We start from the raw sequence: 22,492 nt of genomic DNA on the forward strand, positions 1-22,492 counted from the left end.
GACCACCGACAGTGGCGGCCACAGAACGTTTATGATAGCACAGAGCGCTCGATCATGAAATTGACGATCACCCTCCCATGAGCTGCATTTGTATGATCGTCTCTCTATCTAAGGCCTTCGGATGATGATATCTCTCAACGTGCTGAAGTCCGCTCATGCTCGCTTCTCCAGTGTTCTGTGGTCAGGATGCAGGGCCGCAAGAAAGTTCGCGATCCTCGCAGATGATACAGGGGCCCAGCCGCTCAACAGGTCCTACCTGTACGGTTAGTTCTGCTACGACCGTGCGACATCCTAATCACCTATGATGAAACACCAGTGCCCGCGTCGAATGACCGCATGTTGGAGAAATCACTCTCGACGGAGTCCGATGTGATCATTTACGACTTGGAAGACAGCGTGCCTCCCTCTGCGTCGGACAAGAACGCTGCTCGCGAGAGGCTGCAGAGATTTCTCCATGTAAGCATGGGCTTGCATTCGCTGTGTTCGCCCAGTGGCCTCATGCCATGCGGTCGTATAGACGAAATTAGAGGCAGAACTGCCCCGTCCAGAGCGAATCGCTGTCAGGCTTAACTCGATCAACACACCATTCTTCGGGAGTGACATTGCGCAAGCTGTAAGTATTCTGTTGGCCTTGGATCATGTTCATTGAGGATAGAGCATCCTCGGGACGCAGTTGCGGATCCCATCCATCCGAACGTTCATCTTGCCGAAAGTAAACTCAGCGCAGGACCTCCATCATGTATCTCGAGAGATCTACAACGCTACCCAACTGCAGAGTGTCCGAGACCCACGACTGCAGCCTCTGCGGCTGGTCGCCAGCATCGAGAGCGCGCGGTCAATGGTGAATCTGAAAGACATTGCTGGCTGGCAGTGTGAGTACGGGCCCTCCTTAGGAGTGACCTTGTCAGCGCTTCTGGTATGTTTCCCGCCAGATTCTACTTCATCTCTTCCTGAGTTCTTTGCTGCAGTTTGCCGCGGAAGATTGTGGGTGGTTCCCGACATCCCGAGCGCCGACTGACCAGGCCTCTCAGATTGTGCCGACAGCGGCATCATACGCACGAAGTCTCGGACAGAGCTTCTCTTCACGCGTTCTCAGATCGCGATCACTGCGAAGGCGTTTGGCTTAGACGCCATTGACATGGTAAAACTCTGATCCAACACCTGAATGTGGTGGTCTCATCCTTGCACAAAGGTCTGTGTTAACTACAGGGACCTCGACTACCTGAAAGAGGAATGCGAGGATGGTAGAAGGCTGGGGTACAATGGCAAAGTCAGTCATGCGCCATTCCTACGCGATGCCGTCTGAACCCAATTCCTACCTTTTCAGCAAGCCATTCATCCAACGCAAGTCGCTATAATCCAGTCGACATTCGTACCTACTGAGAAAGGTTGGAAGCCCATATCACCAAGTTATCGTAGTTCGCTGAAGGCCCAACGTGACAGAGATCCTACGCGCCGCGAAGATATTGCATCGCATGCAAAAGGCACACTCTGAAGCACAAAGGGGTGCAATCGGGCTTGAGCTCGAAGGAGGTGGCAAAGAAATGATCGATGCCCCGATGATCAAGCAGGTATGAATGCGAATTTGGCAGCGCGCATGCTCTTACAGTATGATCTGTAGGCGGAGAACACCATTCGTATCGCAAACGCTGCAGGCCTTACTGGTATTATTCCACAGTTTGATTGACAGCATTGTTTCAGACCGTTGTAAGATACTTATTACTCGAGAAGAACTATGTCGCCGACAGCTTGTGCTGTATTGAGCGTGGAACGCCACTACCATGATACAACGGAATGCAAGTTACAGTTATGGTACAGGGAGACAACGATAGTACAGACCCACTCTTCGGCTCATCTCAATTGAGGTCAAGCTTTCCAAGCGTCATCCCAGCCAAGCGCGCTCCGGTCCCAGTTTCCCGCCTTTTGCCCATGTGTGACCCAGCCCAGCGTGTCCATCACAATACCTGTTGCCCTGACGAAGATTGTCCCGTCTACCTTCGCCATACCCTTGTGCGTTTCGTGTCCCTCCGCGTCAAAAGCCCCAATCGCGCCTCCGGCAGGTGTACGTCCATACTCCTGCGCAGCATAATACAACGCGCGTATCGCTTTAAGTGTATGCGCGTCCGGCGCGTACAAGACAGAGGAGATGATGGCTGGCCACGGGTTGACGTATGCTGGGTTGTGGGGATCACCGATTACAGTGGCGTCGGGCATCGGTCCAACACCCCGCCGCAAAGGAGGGCGGGGCGTGGCCGTGTAAGACATCAGCAGTTCTGGGTTGATCCTCGGACGTCCGCGTATGGTGAGATACATCAGCAAGACTGGCACGAGCGCGCGTAGCAGCGACGCCTTGCTCTCCATCGTCGGGATAGCCTTCAAAAGCGAAGGCACAAACAAGGACGCGTTGAGAACGTGCATCAGGAAGAAGTCCAGACGTGCTTCACGCCCGGGCTTTCCGGTGCCAGCGAATAGGAGCGTGGTCGTCCAAAGGAGCTCTTCGACCTTCTCGTCGAGCTCTTGCTGCCCCCGGCTGGTGTCGACCTGCCACTGAGCGGCAAGCCGACGGATCTCCTCTGGTCTTCCTGGACTTTCCAAGGCGTTCTTGATGCGCATGCTTAGGAGCGCGTCTGGGTCGTATGGCATCACCGGCATCATCGCGGGGGAGACGTATGCCTCTCGCAAGATAGCGAGTAGCGAGCGGCCGCGTGAAGGTTGGCGGTGAGCAATGCTTGCTGTGGCTGAATCATGAGGAACTTGTTGCTGCTTTGAAGGAGAGAGGTCAAATATCTCAGGAACAAAAGGTGAATGAACAGCTGTTTGGGCGAGGGCTGCGCGGTGTCGTTAGTCAGTATCAGTGCAGCAGTGAGAGGTTTGCACCTTGGGCGACCATGGCATCGCTGCCGAATTCAACGCCATACTAAGGATAGGTTAGTTGCGCACATCGTCATGTAGGCGAGCTACTGACTCCTGTCTGAATGAGCGGATGAACACTGCACATCACGCCGGAGTAAGCACCCTTCGCGTGCGTTGTAAGCAGCTCTTAGACTCAAGTACTCACGCGCCGCCCACGAGTCTCAGTAACATGAGGACACCGTCTCCATTGGCAGAGGGCGAGAACACGTATTTCTCGAGTACTTCGCCAGCGCCCTGGCTGGCGATCTCGGAAGTGAAGAATACCAGGAAGTTTGCATAGTACCTAGAGGATACGTCATGAGCTTTCTAAAGCTGAGGGAGTCTCTGGAGACACACTTCTCTTGCCCCAGATATTCTGTCCAATTATGAGACGTCAAGGTGATATGCTGCTCCTCTACGAAGCCTTCTTTCCTATTTGCCAAATGGAGTGGGGACAGTGATCCTTTCTCTGCATCACAGATTGCCTCGAGAAGCTTTGGAGGAGCTCCGAGATCATATGCAGCTAACAGGCTGAGGCACTTGCATTTGAGCGAAACAGCCTGAGAAACTAATCATGCTGCTTACTGGTGGCTTAGATGGTTGTGAAAACCGATTTTGCCGAAAAAGCAGTGGTGCGTCTTCCTGTCTTTTTCCAGGAGACGTTCGGCCGCCGCTTTCGACTCTGCAGTAGAACCTGGCACGTTCAATATGCCCTGATGGATGGTAGGAGCCAATGTGGATGCCATTTGCACTCGGAGAGAAGACGTTATGGCACTCAGTCGCAAGTGCGGACGAAGACAGGACATAAACGAAAGCGAGACAGCGCACAAGTCAACGTCGAATCCTATATAACCCCTCCCCCCTGACATGTGGGGTGTCTTTATAATGGACGTACAGCTGGATCCGTCACAAGATATGTCATGGGGCAAGTACCCACCAATGCTAGAGTTTATCAGACCTCCCCCCCTCTCAACGCTGGCCCCCCCGGATTGATCGGATGAGAGTACGCAGTGAAACGCGACTCTCGCGTGGACCAACGCGGATTGTCGTCCTCTTGTATCAGGCGGCCACAAACAATTGCGGCGGTGTTGTGCAAAGCTGCTCAGAACGTAAATAGTCCGTGCATCGAGCTTTCATAGCAGGGACAGAAGGTTTTGAACAGTGAAAGAATGGATTTGTCGGAGGGATTCCGAAGAATTCAGCTGGCACTCACTGCTCTGCGTTCTTGCTTAGTCATAGGCTGCTCTCACGGCATCAAGGACGTGATCGAAGCTCCTGCCAGTTGCCGCAATACTTACCATCTCGCATTGCACTTCTCTTGCCGTCGTTCTCCTCTTGCCGTCGTTCTCGAACTACGCAGCCCGTTTGCCATCACTCTGCAGGCTGCTCGTCTGTTGCTTCAATCTGGCCTCCAGCGATACGCTCAATTACGGCAACTCACTCTAACTTCGTCCATGTCCTCCGATCTTGAACGTTACATCAGCGATAACTCTCTTCGAGTGCGCATACATTCCAATGTTTCCTTCATTGTCGTGGCTGACGCGTTATACCTAGTTCTTTGATGTATCTGACCGTAGCATCATCGACTATGTCGTAGCGTCAGGTAAGCCTCTCCGTGCTCTCCTCAGAAGCGCAATATTAATGGCGCGAATAGCATCTTCCTCGAAATCTCCGGAAGCTCTCTTCACCGCACTCAATGCTTCCGGTTTACCAGACACGTCAGATGCACATCAATTTGTTCAGGAGGTCTATGCTCGCGCTCCCCGGAAGAGCAAGCACAAGAAGTCCTCCGATACGTCACGAAAACAAGCTGAAGAACAGGCCAAGCTCCTTCGTTCGCAAAAATTCGACTTTTTGCTGGAGGATGAGGCGGAACAGAGCGGCGGCGGTGGTCTGAAGGGCGACAAGGTGAGGGTATCCGGTCGCAGCAGTGCAAAGGACAAGCGGGAGAGACATACGCGGAAACGAGAAAGCGATGCGAGGGAATGGGAGAGCGATGAGGAGGAGAAGGCTCGGAAGAGGTCTCGCACGGATGAGGGAGACGAGCATGAGCGTCGAGAGTATGATGAAGACATGAATGTCGAGCTACCTGAAGATGAGGAAGCACGGAGGGAACGTCAGCGACGGGAGGACCTGAAGGAGAGAGACGAGTTGGCGGAACGGATAAAACAGCGAAATCGAGAGAGGACCAAACGAGTAGTCGAGGACAAGTCTTCAAAAGCTGTCGGTGCTGCTGCTGAAGCAGCAGAACGTCGACGGTTGGCGGAGGACACGGAGGCTCGAGAACGTGCCATGCCGAATCTCCGCGAGCACTCTCGACAAGAGTATCTCACAAAACGTGAGATGCAGCGGATCGAGCTGTTGCGGCGGGAGATTGCAGATGATGAAGCTTTGTTCGCGGGCATGAAGATTTCGAAACGAGAACAGCGGGACCTCGAACACAAGAAAGAGCTTCTGCGACTCGTCGAGGAGCGGCTCAAGATCGACACCAAATGGGAAGGATACCAGTTGCCTGAAGACTACATCACAGAACAGGGCAAGATTGACAAGAAAAAGAAGGAAGGCGTGTTGTATCAGCGGTATGAGGAAGCAAAGCCAAAGGACGATCAGTTCACCACCGATGTTGATCAGTGGGAGGCAGCACAGACCAGACACAGCACTTTCAAGATGGGTGCGATGGACAAGAAGGAGATCGTCGAGGACTATGAATATGTATTCGACGAGAGCCAGACCATCAAGTTCGTCTTAGAGAGTACCATGGGCGGCGAGGGCAACATGAGCGCAAAGGACAAATTACTGCAGCAGCAGATTGAGGCAGCGGAGCAACGAGGTAAGCAAACTGCCTACTGCTATCATGACTTTTGTTGATTCGCTATGCAGCCCAGTCAATAGAAGAAACTCGTAAATCGCTGCCGATACATACGTACCGCGAGGAACTGTTGGAAGCCATCAAGGCTCACCAAGTGCTCATCGTCGTAGCAGAGACGGGCTCTGGAAAGACGACACAGCTGCCGCAATACCTGCACGAGGCAGGGTACACCGCGAACGGCATGAAGATCGGGTGTACGCAACCGCGGCGCGTCGCAGCCATGTCCGTCGCCGCGCGTGTGGCAGAGGAGATGGGGACGAAGGTAGGGTACGAGGTCGGGTACTCGATCCGGTTTGAGGACTGCACGAGCGACAAGACGGTGCTCAAGTACATGACAGATGGCATGCTGCTACGCGAGTTCCTGACGGAGCCTGACCTCGCGGGGTACTCGGCACTGATCATCGACGAGGCGCACGAGAGGACGCTCAGTACGGACATTTTGTTTGCTCTTGTGAAGGTGCGTCGGTGCCATCTCACGTCTTTGGTTGTAGGCTCAATGGCTTGGTTCGCTGAAGGATATCGCGCGGTTCCGTCCGGAGTTGAGGCTGCTTATCTCCAGTGCTACTATGGATGCAGCGAAGTTCAGCGATTACTTCGACGACGCTCCTGTTTTCTATGGTAGGTGCTGTTTTTGCGTTGCTCTCGTTCGCTTCTGACTATCATTGGCAGTGCCTGGTCGACGATATCCTGTCGATATCCACTACACTCCTCAGCCTGAGGCGAATTATCTACATGCCGCTATCACCACGGTGTTCCAGATCCATACCACTCAGCCAAAGGGTGACATCCTGGTGTTCTTCACAGTACGCGTATACTTTGGTTATATTCCGTACTCCGACTTACCATGATTTCCAGGGTCAAGATGAAATCGAGGCTGCGCAAGAGAATCTGCAGGAGACTGCGCGGGCATTAGGCAATAAGATTGCAGAGCTCATCGTCTGTCCAATCTATGCAAACCTGCCCAGTGACATGCAGGCAAAGATATTCGAGCCTACGCCTGAAGGCGCACGTAAAGTTGTGCTTGCAACCAATATCGCGGAGACGTCCATTACGATTGAAGGTGTCGTGTTCGTCATCGATCCCGGCTTTGTGAAGCAGAACTCGTATAATCCGCGCACAGGCATGTCTTCCTTAGTGGTTGTGCCGGTAAGCATCATTTCCCGCGTGGCATTTACGCTGTGTTCTTATGTTTTATTCTCCAGTGCTCTCGGGCGTCTGCAAATCAGCGGGCAGGTCGTGCCGGCCGTGTTGGACCTGGCAAGGCTTTCCGTCTCTATACCAAGTGGGCGTACGCGAACGAGTTGGAGGAGAATACCGTTCCCGAGATTCAGCGTACGAACCTGGGGATGGTGGTGCTGCTGCTCAAGTCGCTCGGTATTAACGACCTGATCGGTTTCGAGTTCATGGATCCACCGCCTGGTGAGACTCTTATGCGTGCATTGGAGTTGCTCTATGCGTTGGGGGCTCTTAATGATCGTGGTGAGCTCACGAAGCTTGGCCGACGCATGGCGGAGTTCCCAGTGGACCCGATGCTATCCAAGGTCATTATCGCTAGCGAGGATTACCATTGCACAGACGAGGTCAGTATATATTATTTTTGCTGAGGGTGCAATGGGCTAACGTGGTGGGGTGTCATAGGTGCTCACCATCATCTCGATGCTGCAAGAGTCGTCATCGCTCTTCTACCGACCGAAGGACAAGAAGCTGCATGCAGATCAGGCACGGCAAAACTTCGTCCGGGCCGGTGGCGATCACTTCACGTTGCTCAACGTCTGGGAGCAGTGGGCCGAGACGAACTATTCGCAGCAGTTCTGCTACGAACAGTTCCTGCAGTTCAAGAGTCTCAGTCGTGCGCGCGATATTCGAGACCAGCTGGCGGGCTTGTGCGAGCGTGTGGAAGTTGTTGTGGAGAGTAACCCGAACACGAGCGATATTACGCCGATCCAGAAGGCTATCACTGCTGGATATTTCTACAATACGGTGAGTACATATAGTGTTTTCATCTGAGAGCAGTAATTGACACTTTCTTAGGCGCAGTTGCAGAAGAGCGGCGACTCGTACCGTACGCTCAAGACCAGTCAAACGGTGTATATACATCCGTCGTCAAGTCTTTTCCACATCACGCCGCCCGCTAAGACTGTCCTGTACTATGAATTGGTGATGACTTCGAAGTCATATCTACGGTGAGTCTGGCGCATTCAATCGTGACCGATCTCGTTCTAATTGGCTCATACAGGCAAGTCATGGAGATCAAGCCACAGTGGCTGCTGGAAGGTCCGTGCAGGCGTTTCAGCCCATATTTCAGGATTACTGACAAGTGAATGTGACAGTTGCACCACATTATTTCAAACAGGCTGACTTGGAACAGCTGGCCACTGGAGACAAGAAGATGCCAAAGGCCGTGGGGAGCGCGGGTGAGAGATCAAGAATGTAAGATCGTGGACATCGGCTTGATGTACTTCATATTGCTTTACGTTACGTTACGCTTTCTACTCTCGATTGCACCGCCGCCATCTGAGATTGAATAGAACGAGCGCTTGAGTAGCGTTTACACCCAAACGCGATCACGTGATAGCCTCATTGTCCTGTTGAGTTTGAAGTTGACTTCCTTTCTGCGTCTTCTCCGCGGCGGTCTCGCTTCAAACTGTATCATTAGCCATGCTTGCCTCTCCTTCACGCGCTGAGCTATCCCCGACACCTCCGCATACGACGACCGTTGAAGCCGATGCTCCTGCGTCTCCTGCAGTGTCTCCTGCACTGTCCGATCCCCTGACCGACCTTTCAATCTACGATGTTTCATTCTCATACGAAATGGATGAGGACGGTAATTATAAGCGGATATCCAAGGGTTCTCCCAAGACCTCCGCACAGGATTCGCCTCCCACTCCGGAAGAGTTTCCCAAAGTGGGAGGTAGCAGGCGTTCCTCATCCAATTCACATTCAGATTCGTTGCCACCCGCTCTATCTGAGAGCCTGTTGAGCTCGTCCGAACGCGCTCCCGCCCCTGTACCACGCTCTTTCCGAAGAATTGCTTCTGGGCCACTTCTAACGCCAGCCGCGTCGTCTTCTACTCGGTCAAGCCTTGTACATCCGTCTACCGGTGGTGGCACTGCACGAAGATTAGGCGGAGCACGCCGCGTCAAACGAGAAGAACGCGAAGAGGCGGAGGCTCTCCTCCGATCCCAACCTCAAGCCGTCGAGGAAAAGGGAAACGACGGCAACAATGCGCAAGGATCATCACTGCGCTCCTCCATTCCCTTCCGTTCTGCGCGCTCGTCGAACAGGAAGGGCGGCATCGAGAAGGTCGTAGAAGAACCGAACGCTGAGGAGAACGATGCACTGGATCCGTGGCTGCAGCAGCACAAACGTCCTGCCAGGCCACGTCGCTCTATGAGCTTCGGCGGGTCCGGGGAAGTTGGGGCGGAGCCAGAAGTGTCTGCTTTATCCTATTTGCAGCTTCAACAAGCCTATCTGCGGCCAGGAACATCTATGGGGATGCTTGGACGCGGAGCGCGACGTATGACTGCTGAGGAGAAGACACGGAAGGAGCGCGAAATTGCGCTAGAGGAAGGTATGTAGCTTGTATTGTGACGACATCCTGCGAGATATATTTAAACGTTTGCAGGGTATGCACGTCGCGAAGCAGAGCAAGCTGTGGAGGCCGAACGTATGTAAGCATTACAACGTCTCGCGCTGCCGCTGACAATGTGTACCGTTGATAACAGACAGGTCGCATGCAGCGGCGCAGCGCGTGCCTTCGCCGCCAGGCACGTCGAATGGCCGTACTTCCGGTCGAAAGAATTCGGAGACGCTGGGTTCTGGTACAGATTCCTCGCCCACCGCAGTTGATGGGGCGCCGCGAAGGTCACTACCAAAGCATACATATGCAGCAACCAATGATCCTCCACTTTCCTCGTTAGACGTAAATCCACGTCGTCGGCGTGCGCCCACTACATCTGACGTGCTCGCCACGAGCGTGACAGCCACAGCTGTGGAACCGGAGGCACCTTTAGCTGGTCAATTATGGGCTAATGGTGACAGGGGAGAATGGGATCAAGACGTGGCATATGGGTCGAGGTCACAGCCGGCTAGCGTGTCTGCGAACTTCCCTTCATCTCAGCACGCACAGCCAGCCCAGATATCTGCAGCAATATCAGCGCAGAGCGTTACGCCTGGTCCTGACGCGCGATCGCGTACTATTATCGTATGTCATGCAATTGGCTTGGTGCGTACATAAAGTGACGCGGTCTTGGCGTACAGGTCAATAAGAGGTCATATACCCGCCTTGATTTGATAGGCAAGGGCGGGTCGTCTCGCGTATATCGCGTAATGAGTCCGACAAGCGAGATCTTCGCGATTAAGCGGGTTGCACTTGACAAGACGGACGGAGAAACAATGAAAAGCTATATGAACGAAATATCACTGCTGCGGCGCCTCTCGGGCAACAATCGCATCATTAGGCTCATTGATAGCGAAGTCAAGCCTGGACTTCATGGGTCGAGGGGCCATTTGTTGCTGGTGATGGAGTGTGGTGAGATCGGTGAGTGTTCATGGTATTCGCGAAAGAATCTAGCAAATACACACGTCACTTCCCAGATCTGGCGAGGCTATTGCAGGAGCAGCAAAAATACCCTCTGGATCCAGTGTGGATAGCATGTTATTGGAAACAAGTCAGTGAGAACAGCTGTTTCAAGGTGCCCTCAACGCTCACCATATCCATGAATATCAGATGTTGCAAGCCGTCCATATTATTCATGAAGAGAGGGTCGTTCACTCAGATCTCAAGCCTGCTAACTTTGTGCTCGTCCGCGGTCAGTTAAAGCTCATCGACTTCGGTATTGCGAATGCCATCGCGAACGACACCACAAACATTCATCGCGACTGTCAGGTACGGATCGTCTAACAGCCGTTGCATGTCCGGGTGGTTACTGAGGTCGACGCAGATCGGGACCGTCAACTATATGTCGCCCGAAGCCATCGAAACTCCAAATGGGAACCACAAACTCAAAGTCGGCCGACCCAGCGACGTATGGTCTCTGGGCTGCATCTTGTACCAGATGGTGTACGGAAAGCCACCATTCTATCATTTGTCGATGGTCCACAAGATGCAAGCTATACCCGATGCCTCGCGTCCCATTGTATTTCCCAGAAGCGTGTCCTCACTTGATCCGACTGATCCGGAAAAACCCATAGCAGTGCTCGTACCGAAAGCTGTCATTGAGGACATGCAGAGTTGTCTTAAGCGGGATCCGAAAAGCCGCATGACGATTCCGCAGTTGTTGAGGCAGGGATGGCTGACGATGCAGGACGGTAAGCGACTCTCAAGCTATCGGGAACGTGCGTCGGACTGATGAAAGGGATTCAACCAGCTCCACCGCCTCCTCCTCCGCCACCTCCGCCGCCTCCTCCACCGGCAGACATATCCTCTCCATTGATGAACGATGATGAGGCAATCATCAACCCGTATTATATAGAACAACTCATGCGGTACTCCATGTCTCTTGACCGAAAGGGTGCACACATGAGCGACGAGTGGTTTGCCGAGGAGGCACAGGTGCGTGCGCTGATCCCGTTTGGCGTCTACATGTGTTGCTGATCTTGATGATCTCATCGTTGTCAGCGATTGGTTCAAGAGCTCCGAAGCGTTAGGCGTTGAGTGATTGCGAGGCTGCCATCGTCTGTGCGCCGCATGAGTGTCAGTCAAGTTTACTTGGCTTCGGTCTTGCATGTGTGCGGTGTGATATGGTGTCATCCCGTAAACGCACGTGGAGCGTACGTCCCTGATCGCGTTCGTGTCCTGCGCTAAATGGACACGGGTTCCTCCGTCATAGAATGCATTTCGTCAGCTACTGCTTTGATTGTTTTGCTACTTGCTGTATAGTTATTCTTGAGTCCGTCACATACGATACCTCACACACCGCTCTCTTGCATGCACATTTCCACTGCACCTCCCTGTCATTTCCCGTATGTTCTCACTAAACTGTCAAGAGTATCTGTATCACTACATTCTCCTGCCACCTAAAGTTCCTAGAACAACACATGGCCCGAGCACAACAGACGAGAACACATCACGTATACCCGAATCTTCGCGTTCTTGTCACTCCAATTACCCCTTGAATACCGCCTCGTTCACATGCCAGCGCTCCGAGCTTCAGAATCCATACTGGACAAGATACGTGAGGCATACCATATGTGGAGCTCTCGACTAGTGTCCGACCGTTCTCTTACCCATACCTCTTTACTCGGTCCCGGCTACTGCAGGTCGTGGGGCACAGTGACACCATCCTCTTGACTACCGACCATCTGGTCCCGTACCCTACCTCTTTACTCGCCCCCGGCTACTGCAGAAAAGAAGACTGGGAACTGGACATGACCACGGCCTATCCGAAGCTGTCCCGGTCTGAGAGCGCTGTCAGTGAACAATAATATGCCTCGAAATATCTGCGCAGTGAACGCAACTTCATTTTGCCTTGGTACTTACCCTCTCAGGTGAAACTTCGAGGTAAGGCGCTTCGTACGTCTCCCTTGTATGGATACGGCGGTGAATAATAGCAGAGGGAATAATTCGTAGTCCATGATTCTACCGCGAATGCACTGGCAGCATGCGTAGAACTCTTTTCCCCTGAAGGACTTCTGTCTTGGATAAATGTTCAGTATTTAATTTCATATCAGGAAAAATAGTGTTCTCATACGCCGGCAACGAAGAAAGCTTTTCCTAAAACAGAACTTAAAATATTCTTAATGTGTGACTTTCCATCTTATTATGCAGGCTGTAAGTCTACCAGCATTCCCACGAGCTGCTAAGTCATCCAGCATGCCTCACGCTCTCATCAACAAACCTGCCCCTTCGTTGTCTCTGCCAGATGCGAAGGGCGAAACGTATACCTTGGCACCCGGGACGAAAGGAGTACCGACTGCGCTGTTCTTCTACCCTGAATCTGGTACGATAGCCGGATAGGACATGATTCCGATGGTTCCTGATCCAATTGGGTTCGTTACGCAGGCTCCTTTGGCTGCACCAAGGAAGCCTGTCAGTTCCGGGATGCCTTAGCCGGTGCGTAGCGTCCAATTGCGTTCCCTTCGGTGGAGCACGCTCCTCATCTTGATGCACAATTGGCTCGTCGCCAGAAAAGGAGTTGTACAAGCGCACGAAGGTGGAGATCGTCGGAATAAGCAAAGACCCTGTTGAGAAACAGAAGGCGTTCGTGGAGAAGGAGAAGCTGACGGTGAGGAGGTCTTGCTCGCGTTCGCATCTTATCAGATACCGATGACGGCACCGTCAGTACCCCATATTGAGCGATACAAATGGAGAGGCACGCAAGGCGTACCATGTCGGGAAGGGCCTCATGGGTCTCACGGACGCTCGTGTAACGTTCTTCATCGACTCCAAAGGTGTCGTTCGGTAAGTAGCTCACAGGCGCGTGTGAGAGTCAATGTGCAATCGAGCGTCTTACCTTCGTATGGAAACGGCCCGATTCACAGAGACGTCTTGGACACAACCGTTAATTACAATGCGCACGCGAAGTTCGTGACAAAGTGGCTTGATAAAGTGGAGGCGGAAGACAGTCAAGCGGCTAAGACTGGCGAGGCTGTTGCCAATCCCGCCCCCGCGGGTAGCGGCGACACGCCGACGGTGGATGCCACGGTTCCAGCTGCTGGAGACGCGTAGGTGCAAACCCAATAGGAGATTTGCATGGCTAGCATGGGGTGTCGTTCTACGTCGAAAGTCTTGTACTTGTTATTTGAATCAGACCTGTGAAATGTACCCACACATTCTATTCCGTGCGCACGCTATCGGATTGCAGTGGCATTGGCAGATGTCGCAGACATGTACTCATGAGCATTACTGATGGCAATACAAGTCACATGGCGTAGGCTATACAGAATGTTCAAGGCGAAGCGGGTTGGCATCTGGGATCACTTGTTCATCCCAGGATTCATTGCCTCTGCGGCGTGTCAGCCAACCGTCACTACTGAGATTTGACAACAAGCCACGCACCAGCGTTGTGCTCTGCAAAGCGAGCCCCGACGCGTTCTGAGTGTTTCAGAAATTTATCCGTGCAGTTCAGGACACATTGTTCCTGTAGGCGGTACGGCCATCAGATCGCATCAACGGAATAAGATTTGTCCTAACTTCTTTTGATGAGAGGGCCTTGCTAGTGAAATCATTGCAGCATGCATTGAAACATCGTTCTACCAAGTTGGAGTACATTCTCAGGAAGTCTTGCATCTACGCCGGCATATTCAATCCCGAGACCTCCTGTTCCGGTTCCGGACACCTCATACCTGCTTCTTCTCAATCACTTTTGACATATGTGCCTGCTCGGCCGCGTTCATCTGAGAAAAGTCCATGGTGGCAGTAATACAAGTTCAAGAAGCCCGAAGCGCGACAGCCCTCAACGCAGACACACGTTCGTTCCGTATCACGTGACGTGATATATATGGGCGCCTCCTGAAAAGCTTGACTTCTCCTTCAGGCATCCACCTCCCTTCCTACCCGTTTTCTCCATCGGTCTGTCTGATCTTTCGCTCGGCCAACGTTTTTTTGATCCGGTTCCGATTGCTTGGTCGCTCAACAGTGGGTATAAGAACACCACCATGGCCCCTTCCACTTTCATTCTGCACTTTGCATCCCCCTTCTCGGGCCTCCGATTATTCACGTTGCGCTCATTCCAGTGTCTAATATGGCCATAACTATTCGGGAGGCTCTTGATCAGCTCGAGGACCGTCGTGTCAAGAATATCAGGCCTCTCATCCCTCCTCAGATCCTGCAAGAGGACTTGCCGCTGTATGTCGTCACCATTCTATGCGCAGCGGGTCTTTCTTACGCCATTTCAGTACTCTGCATGCAGTACAGACAGTGCTCGAGGGCCGAAAGACGGCTGAAAACATCCTTCGTTCGAACGATGACAGGCTGCTCGTTGTCGTTGGGTACGGTTCAGACGCTCTTAGCACTTTCAGGTCGCACTGACGCTTGCTCAGCCCATGTTCAGTCCACAATGTCGAGTCTGCCCTGGAGTATGCACGCAGACTCCGCGCTTATGCTGAACAAGCGAAAGATGATCTCGCGATCATCATGCGGGTGTACTTCGAGAAGCCTCGCACCACCGTAGGCTGGAAGGGCCTAATCAACGACCCCGACATGAACGGGACATTCCAAATCAACAAGGGCCTCCGTTTGGCACGCACGTTGCTTCTTGACATCGCCAAGATGGGTCTACCGGCAGGCTGCGAATTCTTGGACACAATCAGCCCGCAGTACACGGCTGATCTCGTCTCATGGGGCGCCATTGGTGCACGAACGACCGAATCACAAGTACATCGCGAATTGGCTTCCGTTCTTTCCATGCCTACGGGATTCAAAAACTCCACCGACGGCAGCGTCGGCATCGCCATCGACGCTTGCCGAGCCGCCAGCCGTCCGCACGTTTTCCTGAGTGTGGGTAAGGAGGGTCTCAGCAGTATTGTCGAGACACAGGTGAGCATCAGATGCAGTGATATCGCAAGCTACTCATTGGCTGAACTCCGAACAGGGCAACCCAGACGTGCATGTCATCCTGCGTGGAGGTTCTAGTGGACCTAATTACGCCGCCGAGTACGTGCGCGATTGCGGAGAGAAACTTGCAAAGGCTGGCTTCCCGCAGAGAATCATGGTGAGCACCACGCTAGAAAGATGTTAACACCCTCGTTCTCACCTCCAGTTCTCGAATGGCAGATCGACTGCAGTCACGGAAATAGCTCCAAGCAGCATAGAAAGCAGATAGAGGTCGCAGAGAACATCGTGAGCACTTACAGCGGGTATAGCTTCCCGCAGCTTCTCACAGTGGTTATAGGCTCAACAGCTAGAATCCGGAGATACGTCTTCAATGATCATGGGTGTGATGATCGAGTCCAATCTCTTCGAGGGACGTCAGGATATTCCGGTGGCAGGCCCAGCAGGGTTGACGTATGGCCAGTCTGTAACCGGTAAGCGCCTCAGCGAACCTGCGGTTCATCGATGACCCATGGTCACCTGTAGATGCCTGTCTATCGTGGGAACAAACTATCCCTATCCTTGAACGACTCCGACAAGGCGTTCGGGGTAGGAGAGCTCTTGTCCGGAATAGAGTCAGGGGTCTCGATGCCAATGGCGTCAAGCTCAATAGCGCGAGTGAAGCTAATGGCGTCAAGCTCAATGGCAAGACCGACGATACCGTCAAAGTAAACGGTACCAACGGTATGAGCGGCGTGCACGCCTGACTATCTGCCTTGCAAGCGATCTATACATATATCCTCTCTCTATGTAGATTTATCGTCGAGTTTTATCATGTACGCTAGATTGATCCCCCCATCGATGCTGTTGATCCTGACTTGATGCTTTCGTTATGCCGCTCGGCAACCGAACCAGGAGTTGTTCGCGTGTTCCACGCAATGGATACTACGCGACATACCTCTCCCCAGCTTCCATTGCACCGTATCCACCGCAGCAGCCCCGCATGCTTTGCTGGCTGTCCACTCCTCTTCCGTAACCCTTTCGGACTCTCTGCTTGGACTCTCCGCAAATGAGCTGACTAGATAGCGTTATCGTGTACAGCGAGGCAGCGTGTGGAATGCTTCGCATTCCGCTCGCTCATCATGGGATTGGCCGCCATCCAAGGTGGTTACTTCTTGCGAGTATCTTCGTGTTTTATGTTATGAGACACAGTTCACAAATGCTTTTCTCAGTGTTCACACGTTCTGTTACACGTTTGGCCTGCATGGTTGCGTGACCATAACGAGGCTGAACGGCGCACTTGCTTGCCTGCGAGGACATCCTTAGAATCTCTCTTCACCGAGGTTGTCAAGCTACTTCTCAGACGAAGAATACCCTGGAGTCGGTATAGTCCTGGCTGACTTCGTGCATCTAGAGTCACAGGCTCATGTGAACCGGCAGAATCCTGCTACGAATCCCAGTCGTCACCTAACGCCGAGGACGCATACCATTGCACGCGTGCCACTTCTGTCCGTGTTGTCCGCATACACGAAATATAATGTAGGGTCACCGCTGCCGGTGTGATCTTTGAAAGGCGATCATGGTATTCCATCGCACTGCAGGCATCGATCGCACGGCATCTGTCCGACCCAATCACAGGATACCTCACGCTGTCATTGGCAACAATGTTATCGAGCATATGCCTTGCGCAGCCATTCTCTACCATCCAGTGGCATACAGCGCTCCTTCAGGTACGCTTGAACATCGATGGTTTGGAGAGTCCTCGGGGTTCAATCGGCTATCGTTGTAGACTTCCGGCATTCCCTTAATTCAGGTCAGACTCCCATAACGCATTTGCGGTAGATGGCTCACATGCATCTGCAGGCTACACTTCTACCCAGTCAAGCCTCGCCTAGCATATCCTACGCAACTCTAGCCAGCCTTACATCATCTAGCTCACTATCGCTTACATTGCTCAACTATGTGAGTGTGTTATGCTGAAAACTCTGCTCCCTCTTAAGCTTAGGTGTACAATGACCATGCAGGGTCTTACAGTACAATTTCTACGATTTGTTGTTTGCATCTGGCCTCTGCATCCATACATTAGTCCTCGTCATAACGTCTCAGGATAACCTTCGTTCATCCCTGCTTGTTGCATTTGAGAAGGCTACCAGGCAGACTCCGTCGACCTATATATGTCGTGCCTTGGCAGAGTACACGGCGCTGGCTGTGACATTTTGTAAGTGTATTGCTCAGGCATCGAGGGAAGTACTAAGTCTACTTGCCAAGCCAGACTGGAACGTGGGCGTCCTATCGACGACCAGCGTGGCAACATACGTGCTGTTTGCGTGCTTGAATGTCAAGCATTGCCCATTCGCTGTTGTCGTGGGATGTTCTCTAGCCATCTCCGCGTCGGCCATCTACATGTCCCACTGTTCGGATTCTGTCGAACAATGCCACAGGAAGGTGGGCAAGCACCCTCTTCCTGACCGACCAGGCTTGACTGAACATGAGCTCAGTAAGTCGCTGTATCCGTACGCAGATTGCTCAGTGGAGTGGTCGTTGTCTCCATCGCCTTCTATCTAGCGTTCGCTGCTTCCCACGGGTGGCCAAGCGCAGTAACGCGCCTTGGCGTTAGTGGATCGAAGGCCGTAGCCGGAATTCTCTTCGCCGCATCAATAACGTGCCCGCGAAAGCCACTTGCGTCACTGCAATACTGGCCCGGAGACCGGACGTATCATGCTTTTGACAATGTGCTCTTGATTGTCTTCTTCAGTCACGCAAGGTACGACGCGAAACTGGATTATTACCGAGAGGTATACTCCCAGTTCTTCCCCAACGTTAGTGGTTTTCGCGTTCTGGTAGACTACTGCTCAAGTATAGCGTTTGCAGATTGTTTTCGTGGGCCCAGGTAGCAGGAAAGACCCAGGTTTTCGTCACTCATACGATGTACTGGTGGACTCGTACCAATCCGATGAGGACTTGGCCGACGCGCACGTCTACAAGATGGCAGGAAGGGTAAGGTTGTTGACTTCACTCATGTTCGTCATCCAAGCCGATCGATGTCGTAGATGGCTCATCGTATGCTATATACTGCAATGAAGGAGCATAACTGCTACGACGGATATCTATGGGCACCATTTATACATTACTGAACGTCCCGCGATTGCGGCAGTTTCACCAGCGGTACTTTTGGTACCACTCACTGTTCGCCCAGTATGTGCACAACCCTGCCTTAGGCAACGCGGATGCCAATGCCAATGCAAGTCGGCATGCCCCTCCATATATCGCCCGATCCTTAAACTGACAACACGTCAACGTGGAGAGGTAAGCAAACGCACGCTTTCGCTTATAGGCGCTTTGTGTGGATGACTGACAAGATATTGATAGGTGGGGGTATGTATCAGACACCAATACTATTACTCCATCCTCACCTTCCGCTGAAACACAGCGAACCTGATGTCGGCCTGAATGTGTGTCTGCGGCTTTTCACCGTGTCCCGCACATCCTCCAGGAGCGATTGAGGATGTACACAAACGGGACCTCGCGCCTCATTGGTGGATCGGCTGATGATACCATATACATACCCAGCAGGGTGTTCATGGACATGCTTGCGACCTTCCTCGAGACAGATTGTTTCCTAGAGATCGCCAACCCGACCGTAGTCCATCTTGTTAACCCGCCTGACGAGCCAATTTTATACATCGACCACGTCCGTGTCTTCCATGCTTTCTCATGTGTAAAATTAAGAGTGTTGACGATTCCAACACAGTGATGGATCTGGCAACCTCCCTTCAATGCGACATTTGTGCGTGAGAAGTGGTGGGAGGGTTAGAAAGTCGACATACGTTCCACTGGGGCGACCAGAACGCAGACGGCGTTTGGTTCGGCAATCGAGAGCATATCTCAGACATACGCGGATTGTTTGTCAAGTCCGCTAGGAGACGAGGTCCCCAAAGTCTGAAGGCAGAACTCTATGCTATTCTCCATATGAGACAATTGTCAACATCTGTACATTCCGCCATAGTCCACCCACTACACTTGCGTACAACACCGATATAGTACGAATTTTCTAGCCCTAATTCTGCTGGCTATTGGCATAAACGTAGGCTTGCTTCCCGAGCAACTATGCTGATATGCTATAAGTACAGAACGGATCTGCGGGAGTTAGAAACTACAATCGTGATGACGGGCGCCTCGCTACAGAACTGCGGGCTAAACGCAAGCTGACCAGCCGAAGCCGTTAACAACAACAGTAGAACAGTTCAAGGAATCTGAAGCAGAACAAGAGGCTCAAGGCGGTGTCGATGGCTTTAGGCTGTGACAGTCAATTTGGACTGTAAGATGAGTGTCACACACTCAGGAGAACGCGGGCAGATCCTGCAGTTGAATGGCTTCGGGTGCCTACCCAGAGGTCAACTCCCATGAAATGTGGCACGGAAGCGGGAGCCGACGCACGAGACATGCCCAGAGGTAAACGCCAGAGGTGGTGTATATTCGCGACCGTTTTCGTCCAGCGGTTTCAGGATGTCAAATACGGCTAACGTCTGCGCGATGGACAGAAAAATCGAGGACTTGGCGAAGTTGATTCCTGGGCATCGTCTACGAGCGACAGCGTCTGGGAATGCACGATTCAGGAGGAATGATATGTGCCATACCGTCTACCGAAGCCAAACGAGAATTCTTGAGGATCCGTTTGCACATTTCCCATGAAGCGTTCCGGATTGAAACGTTCATCCTCGGGGTACATCGTCGTGTCATGCATGATCGACCTTTACAACATCTCGCATGAGTGATTATAGTAGCAATGAGAGTATGACAAGCTACCATGAGTTCGCCATGACCCAAGAGTCTTTAGGAATCCGAAAGCCACAGTACTCGTCGTCTTCATGAAGGCTATGAGGTATGAGAGGAACAATAGGATTGAAACGATGCAATTCTTTGATGAGGCAGCCTATGTATGGAAGATTGCTTTCGTCCGTCATTACTGGAAGACGTGCACGGCCGATTACTTTGTCAATTTCGGCTTGAGCTTTCTTTTGGATATCTGGATAGCACGTCACGATCAAAAAGAATGCAGTGATTAATGCAACGGTCTGTGCAAATTCTCGTAAGCAGAGCTTTAAAATCAGCCAAAATATTCTCAACTGTATCCGTTCCGCCTTGAGAAAGTGAACAAAATCAACAGATGCTACACATGCAGGCAGCCGAAATAATCATACCGGCGTAAATGCTAGCTGCTGCCCATTTGATGATATCCTCTTCTTCTACACTTGGTGGTTCTCCAGTCTCTTCTTGTACTGACTCCAAGGCACGAGAAGTGAATGAAGGCACGGCAGTTCCTTGAGACTGCGCACAGCGCAATCTAGCGAATTCAATATGGGGACAAGGACTGGACGTACCATGTTTCGCTTGACCATATCGTACGGCGCATTCGTAAACTCTTCGCTTTGAAGGTGAGCTTCATGAGCCCATCTCTTGAAATGAGCCCCGGGGAACCATGATGGTATATGACGCACTGAGATACGTGAATACAGAAATAAAATGAAATATAGCAACGACATACGCCATGGGAATGAATCTACGAGCCACTTTCCCGGCTCTGACGCTTCTGTGGTGATGTAAGCCAGTTTCTCGGCCAGAGTAACATAGCAATCTTCTCCTTCAGTTAAGGTATAACCATAGGCCAGCTTCAGTGTGACTGCACCGGCATTCCTTGACGTGGACACATTCAATTCACTGCATGGTGATGGATAGTTGGTCGACTCACCGACGAATGTGCGCAATGAAATCGTCCGGAGTCCGGAGTAATGCCTCCAAGAAGATGATAGATTCGGCTTCCTGGAAGCTCCAGTAATCCATAGCGGTGCGGCTATTCAATGCATTTCGTAGGTGCTTCCTATACCTCCTCAGCCGATCACCATATTGGTTAAACAAGACGGATTTGCCCCGCCCCACTAGATCTCCCGCCATAGTCAGATGTGGTCTGTCGCTATACAAATGTCCTCGCTTGTCGAATAACTCTAAGGCGGCCGACGCAGAGTTGAGGATTATGAACTCCCTTCCGAGAGTATGCATGTACAATATGTCACCTGCACGGCCATCGAGACTCACATCAGTCGCGCTGATAGGCAACATCGTTGCGGACTCCCACCATAGGTTGAACCCCACTGGGTATACACCTTGCTTTGGTCCACGAATGGGATTTGATGTAGGTTTCCGATCCATGGGAGCGGCTTGGGACCTGTCGTAAAGGGGACATCAGGACATCTAAGTCATGAGCATGCGAGACCAGCCGATACCAGGTGGGACGGGCAGCTCATGCACACTTGAACGGGTGCGTATCCTAAGACGGTACAGTAGATAGAGCAAGATGCAAAGGAGAGCGGTAACGGAGATAAGATTGAACGCCATTGGGGATGCTGTCATATAGCGCATCTTGACTGGAGGCCGCATATTTATGGGAGAGCTATTGTGTGAATATTCGAATCGTCTAATGCTAACCTGTGGTCAATTCGCGACCGATTGTCGTTTAATGATCGCACACCCTCCATGAGGACTTGCAACTATTTTCCACCCAATAGCTCAGTGCTGCATTCATGTTCGCCATCTCAGATGAATCTCGTCTTTTGTTGGATAGATGAGAAGTAGAGGATCCAGAGTTGTTCATCATTCATCAGCGCGTAACCAAGGCCAGCTCCTGTACGCAATAGATGATCAATAAATGCACAGCCGTTCTTGTGCCTGCCGAGGCACATTTTGGACATAATGGTAAGAAGAACGCACAGTATAAACCACAGATCAATGAACAACTCCTCCCAGGGAATTGAGGCGGCGAGCCTGATGTGAAATGACCTTGGGAGCCCAAAGGATTGGAGCTCGAGCGATCGCACCCAAAGCACGTATGAACCTATCGTTACTCTGATTTCGGCGACGATGAGCCTGACACGAGGATCTCGAGTAGTCCACCAGTCACGACGTTCTGAGGTGACGCTTCACTGATTATGTTGTTAGTGTCAAGGAAGTGAGACTGACGGCAAACACACATTGATTTGGCTGAGAACAATTTATTGATCGGCATCTCTGCGGCAGCATTTACATGAAACCGAGCGATGCAGGATTCTGACTTTCTGGCAGTTCTGAGTGGTACCTATGTAAGAATTGGAAAAACAGTTCTGACCTGCGCTGTACGCCCGCATCTGCCGCTCCGACGCAGACCAACCACGCACCGTTGAGGGATCCTGCAATGAAGGTGTGTTCCCGCCGAGGTGATGCTGGGA

The 22,492-nt window shown here is 52.1% G+C and overlaps 11 protein-coding genes across 11 annotated transcripts; 8 read left to right on the forward strand and 3 right to left on the reverse strand.

The window, feature by feature from the left end:
• Positions 1-68: 68 nt before the first annotated feature.
• On the forward strand, positions 69-1,777 carry LAESUDRAFT_161947 (citrate lyase beta subunit). Its single transcript, XM_040901403.1, has 10 exons — positions 69-263; positions 317-456; positions 518-613; positions 674-916; positions 969-984; positions 1,032-1,141; positions 1,193-1,270; positions 1,328-1,388; positions 1,444-1,571; positions 1,622-1,777. The coding sequence occupies exons 1-10, from the start codon at positions 122-124 to the stop codon at positions 1,685-1,687; spliced, it is 1,080 nt and encodes a 359-aa protein (XP_040769643.1). The 5' UTR covers positions 69-121; the 3' UTR covers positions 1,688-1,777.
• Positions 1,778-1,866: 89 nt separating this feature from the next.
• Positions 1,867-3,638, reverse strand: LAESUDRAFT_641939 (uncharacterized protein; the record flags this gene model as incomplete). The annotated part of the gene is made up of 6 exons (XM_040903702.1): positions 1,867-2,828; positions 2,878-2,917; positions 2,966-2,990; positions 3,059-3,196; positions 3,250-3,423; positions 3,478-3,638. 6 exons carry the CDS (start codon positions 3,636-3,638, stop codon positions 1,867-1,869), a joined length of 1,500 nt encoding a protein of 499 aa, XP_040769644.1.
• Positions 3,639-4,346: 708 nt separating this feature from the next.
• Positions 4,347-8,195, forward strand: LAESUDRAFT_754525 (pre-mRNA splicing factor; the record flags this gene model as incomplete). The annotated part of the gene is made up of 12 exons (XM_040911894.1): positions 4,347-4,391; positions 4,447-4,495; positions 4,547-5,722; positions 5,773-6,218; positions 6,253-6,379; positions 6,431-6,564; positions 6,617-6,907; positions 6,964-7,341; positions 7,400-7,741; positions 7,793-7,944; positions 7,998-8,035; positions 8,092-8,195. 12 exons carry the CDS (start codon positions 4,347-4,349, stop codon positions 8,193-8,195), a joined length of 3,282 nt encoding a protein of 1,093 aa, XP_040769645.1.
• Positions 8,196-8,384: 189 nt separating this feature from the next.
• LAESUDRAFT_162067 (kinase-like protein) lies at positions 8,385-11,572 on the forward strand. The gene is made up of 9 exons (XM_040901404.1): positions 8,385-9,332; positions 9,387-9,428; positions 9,487-9,965; positions 10,022-10,301; positions 10,358-10,431; positions 10,491-10,649; positions 10,705-11,071; positions 11,131-11,315; positions 11,382-11,572. The coding sequence occupies exons 1-9, from the start codon at positions 8,420-8,422 to the stop codon at positions 11,415-11,417; spliced, it is 2,535 nt and encodes an 844-aa protein (XP_040769646.1). The 5' UTR covers positions 8,385-8,419; the 3' UTR covers positions 11,418-11,572.
• Positions 11,573-12,575: 1,003 nt separating this feature from the next.
• LAESUDRAFT_641727 (peroxiredoxin Q) lies at positions 12,576-13,430 on the forward strand (the record flags this gene model as incomplete). The annotated part of the gene is made up of 5 exons (XM_040903687.1): positions 12,576-12,702; positions 12,765-12,815; positions 12,890-12,987; positions 13,045-13,163; positions 13,244-13,430. 5 exons carry the CDS (start codon positions 12,576-12,578, stop codon positions 13,428-13,430), a joined length of 582 nt encoding a protein of 193 aa, XP_040769647.1.
• A 248-nt stretch (positions 13,431-13,678) lies between these two features.
• On the reverse strand, positions 13,679-14,113 carry LAESUDRAFT_733887 (mitochondrial import inner membrane translocase subunit TIM9; the record flags this gene model as incomplete). Its single annotated transcript, XM_040910459.1, has 4 exons — positions 13,679-13,707; positions 13,761-13,842; positions 13,896-13,991; positions 14,048-14,113. 4 exons carry the CDS (start codon positions 14,111-14,113, stop codon positions 13,679-13,681), a joined length of 273 nt encoding a protein of 90 aa, XP_040769648.1.
• Positions 14,114-14,445: 332 nt separating this feature from the next.
• On the forward strand, positions 14,446-16,000 carry LAESUDRAFT_733888 (3-deoxy-7-phosphoheptulonate synthase; the record flags this gene model as incomplete). Its single annotated transcript, XM_040910460.1, has 7 exons — positions 14,446-14,549; positions 14,600-14,692; positions 14,744-15,239; positions 15,295-15,414; positions 15,477-15,542; positions 15,595-15,727; positions 15,780-16,000. 7 exons carry the CDS (start codon positions 14,446-14,448, stop codon positions 15,998-16,000), a joined length of 1,233 nt encoding a protein of 410 aa, XP_040769649.1.
• Positions 16,001-16,215: 215 nt separating this feature from the next.
• On the forward strand, positions 16,216-16,956 carry LAESUDRAFT_162230 (uncharacterized protein). The gene is made up of 4 exons (XM_040901405.1): positions 16,216-16,410; positions 16,466-16,613; positions 16,674-16,815; positions 16,872-16,956. Exons 1-3 carry the CDS (start codon positions 16,351-16,353, stop codon positions 16,769-16,771), a joined length of 306 nt encoding a protein of 101 aa, XP_040769650.1. The 5' UTR covers positions 16,216-16,350; the 3' UTR covers positions 16,772-16,815; positions 16,872-16,956.
• A 379-nt stretch (positions 16,957-17,335) lies between these two features.
• On the forward strand, positions 17,336-18,494 carry LAESUDRAFT_162413 (uncharacterized protein). The gene is made up of 5 exons (XM_040901406.1): positions 17,336-17,451; positions 17,502-17,746; positions 17,799-18,052; positions 18,105-18,230; positions 18,284-18,494. Exons 2-5 carry the CDS (start codon positions 17,722-17,724, stop codon positions 18,365-18,367), a joined length of 489 nt encoding a protein of 162 aa, XP_040769651.1. The 5' UTR covers positions 17,336-17,451; positions 17,502-17,721; the 3' UTR covers positions 18,368-18,494.
• A 6-nt stretch (positions 18,495-18,500) lies between these two features.
• Positions 18,501-19,293, forward strand: LAESUDRAFT_719961 (uncharacterized protein; the record flags this gene model as incomplete). Its single annotated transcript, XM_040907723.1, has 3 exons — positions 18,501-18,539; positions 18,603-18,924; positions 18,985-19,293. A coding segment is annotated over exon 2 (186 nt), but the record flags the coding sequence as incomplete, so codon positions are not given.
• A 278-nt stretch (positions 19,294-19,571) lies between these two features.
• Positions 19,572-21,626, reverse strand: LAESUDRAFT_754529 (cytochrome P450; the record flags this gene model as incomplete). The annotated part of the gene is made up of 11 exons (XM_040911895.1): positions 19,572-19,616; positions 19,667-19,814; positions 19,871-19,984; positions 20,040-20,308; positions 20,361-20,374; positions 20,435-20,561; positions 20,615-20,730; positions 20,779-20,927; positions 20,983-21,304; positions 21,367-21,456; positions 21,515-21,626. 11 exons carry the CDS (start codon positions 21,624-21,626, stop codon positions 19,572-19,574), a joined length of 1,506 nt encoding a protein of 501 aa, XP_040769653.1.
• Positions 21,627-22,492: the final 866 nt, after the last annotated feature.

The sequence above is a fragment of the Laetiporus sulphureus genome (genome assembly GCF_001632365.1).
Source record: "Laetiporus sulphureus 93-53 unplaced genomic scaffold LAESUscaffold_2, whole genome shotgun sequence".
Lineage (NCBI taxonomy): Eukaryota > Fungi > Basidiomycota > Agaricomycetes > Polyporales > Laetiporaceae > Laetiporus > Laetiporus sulphureus.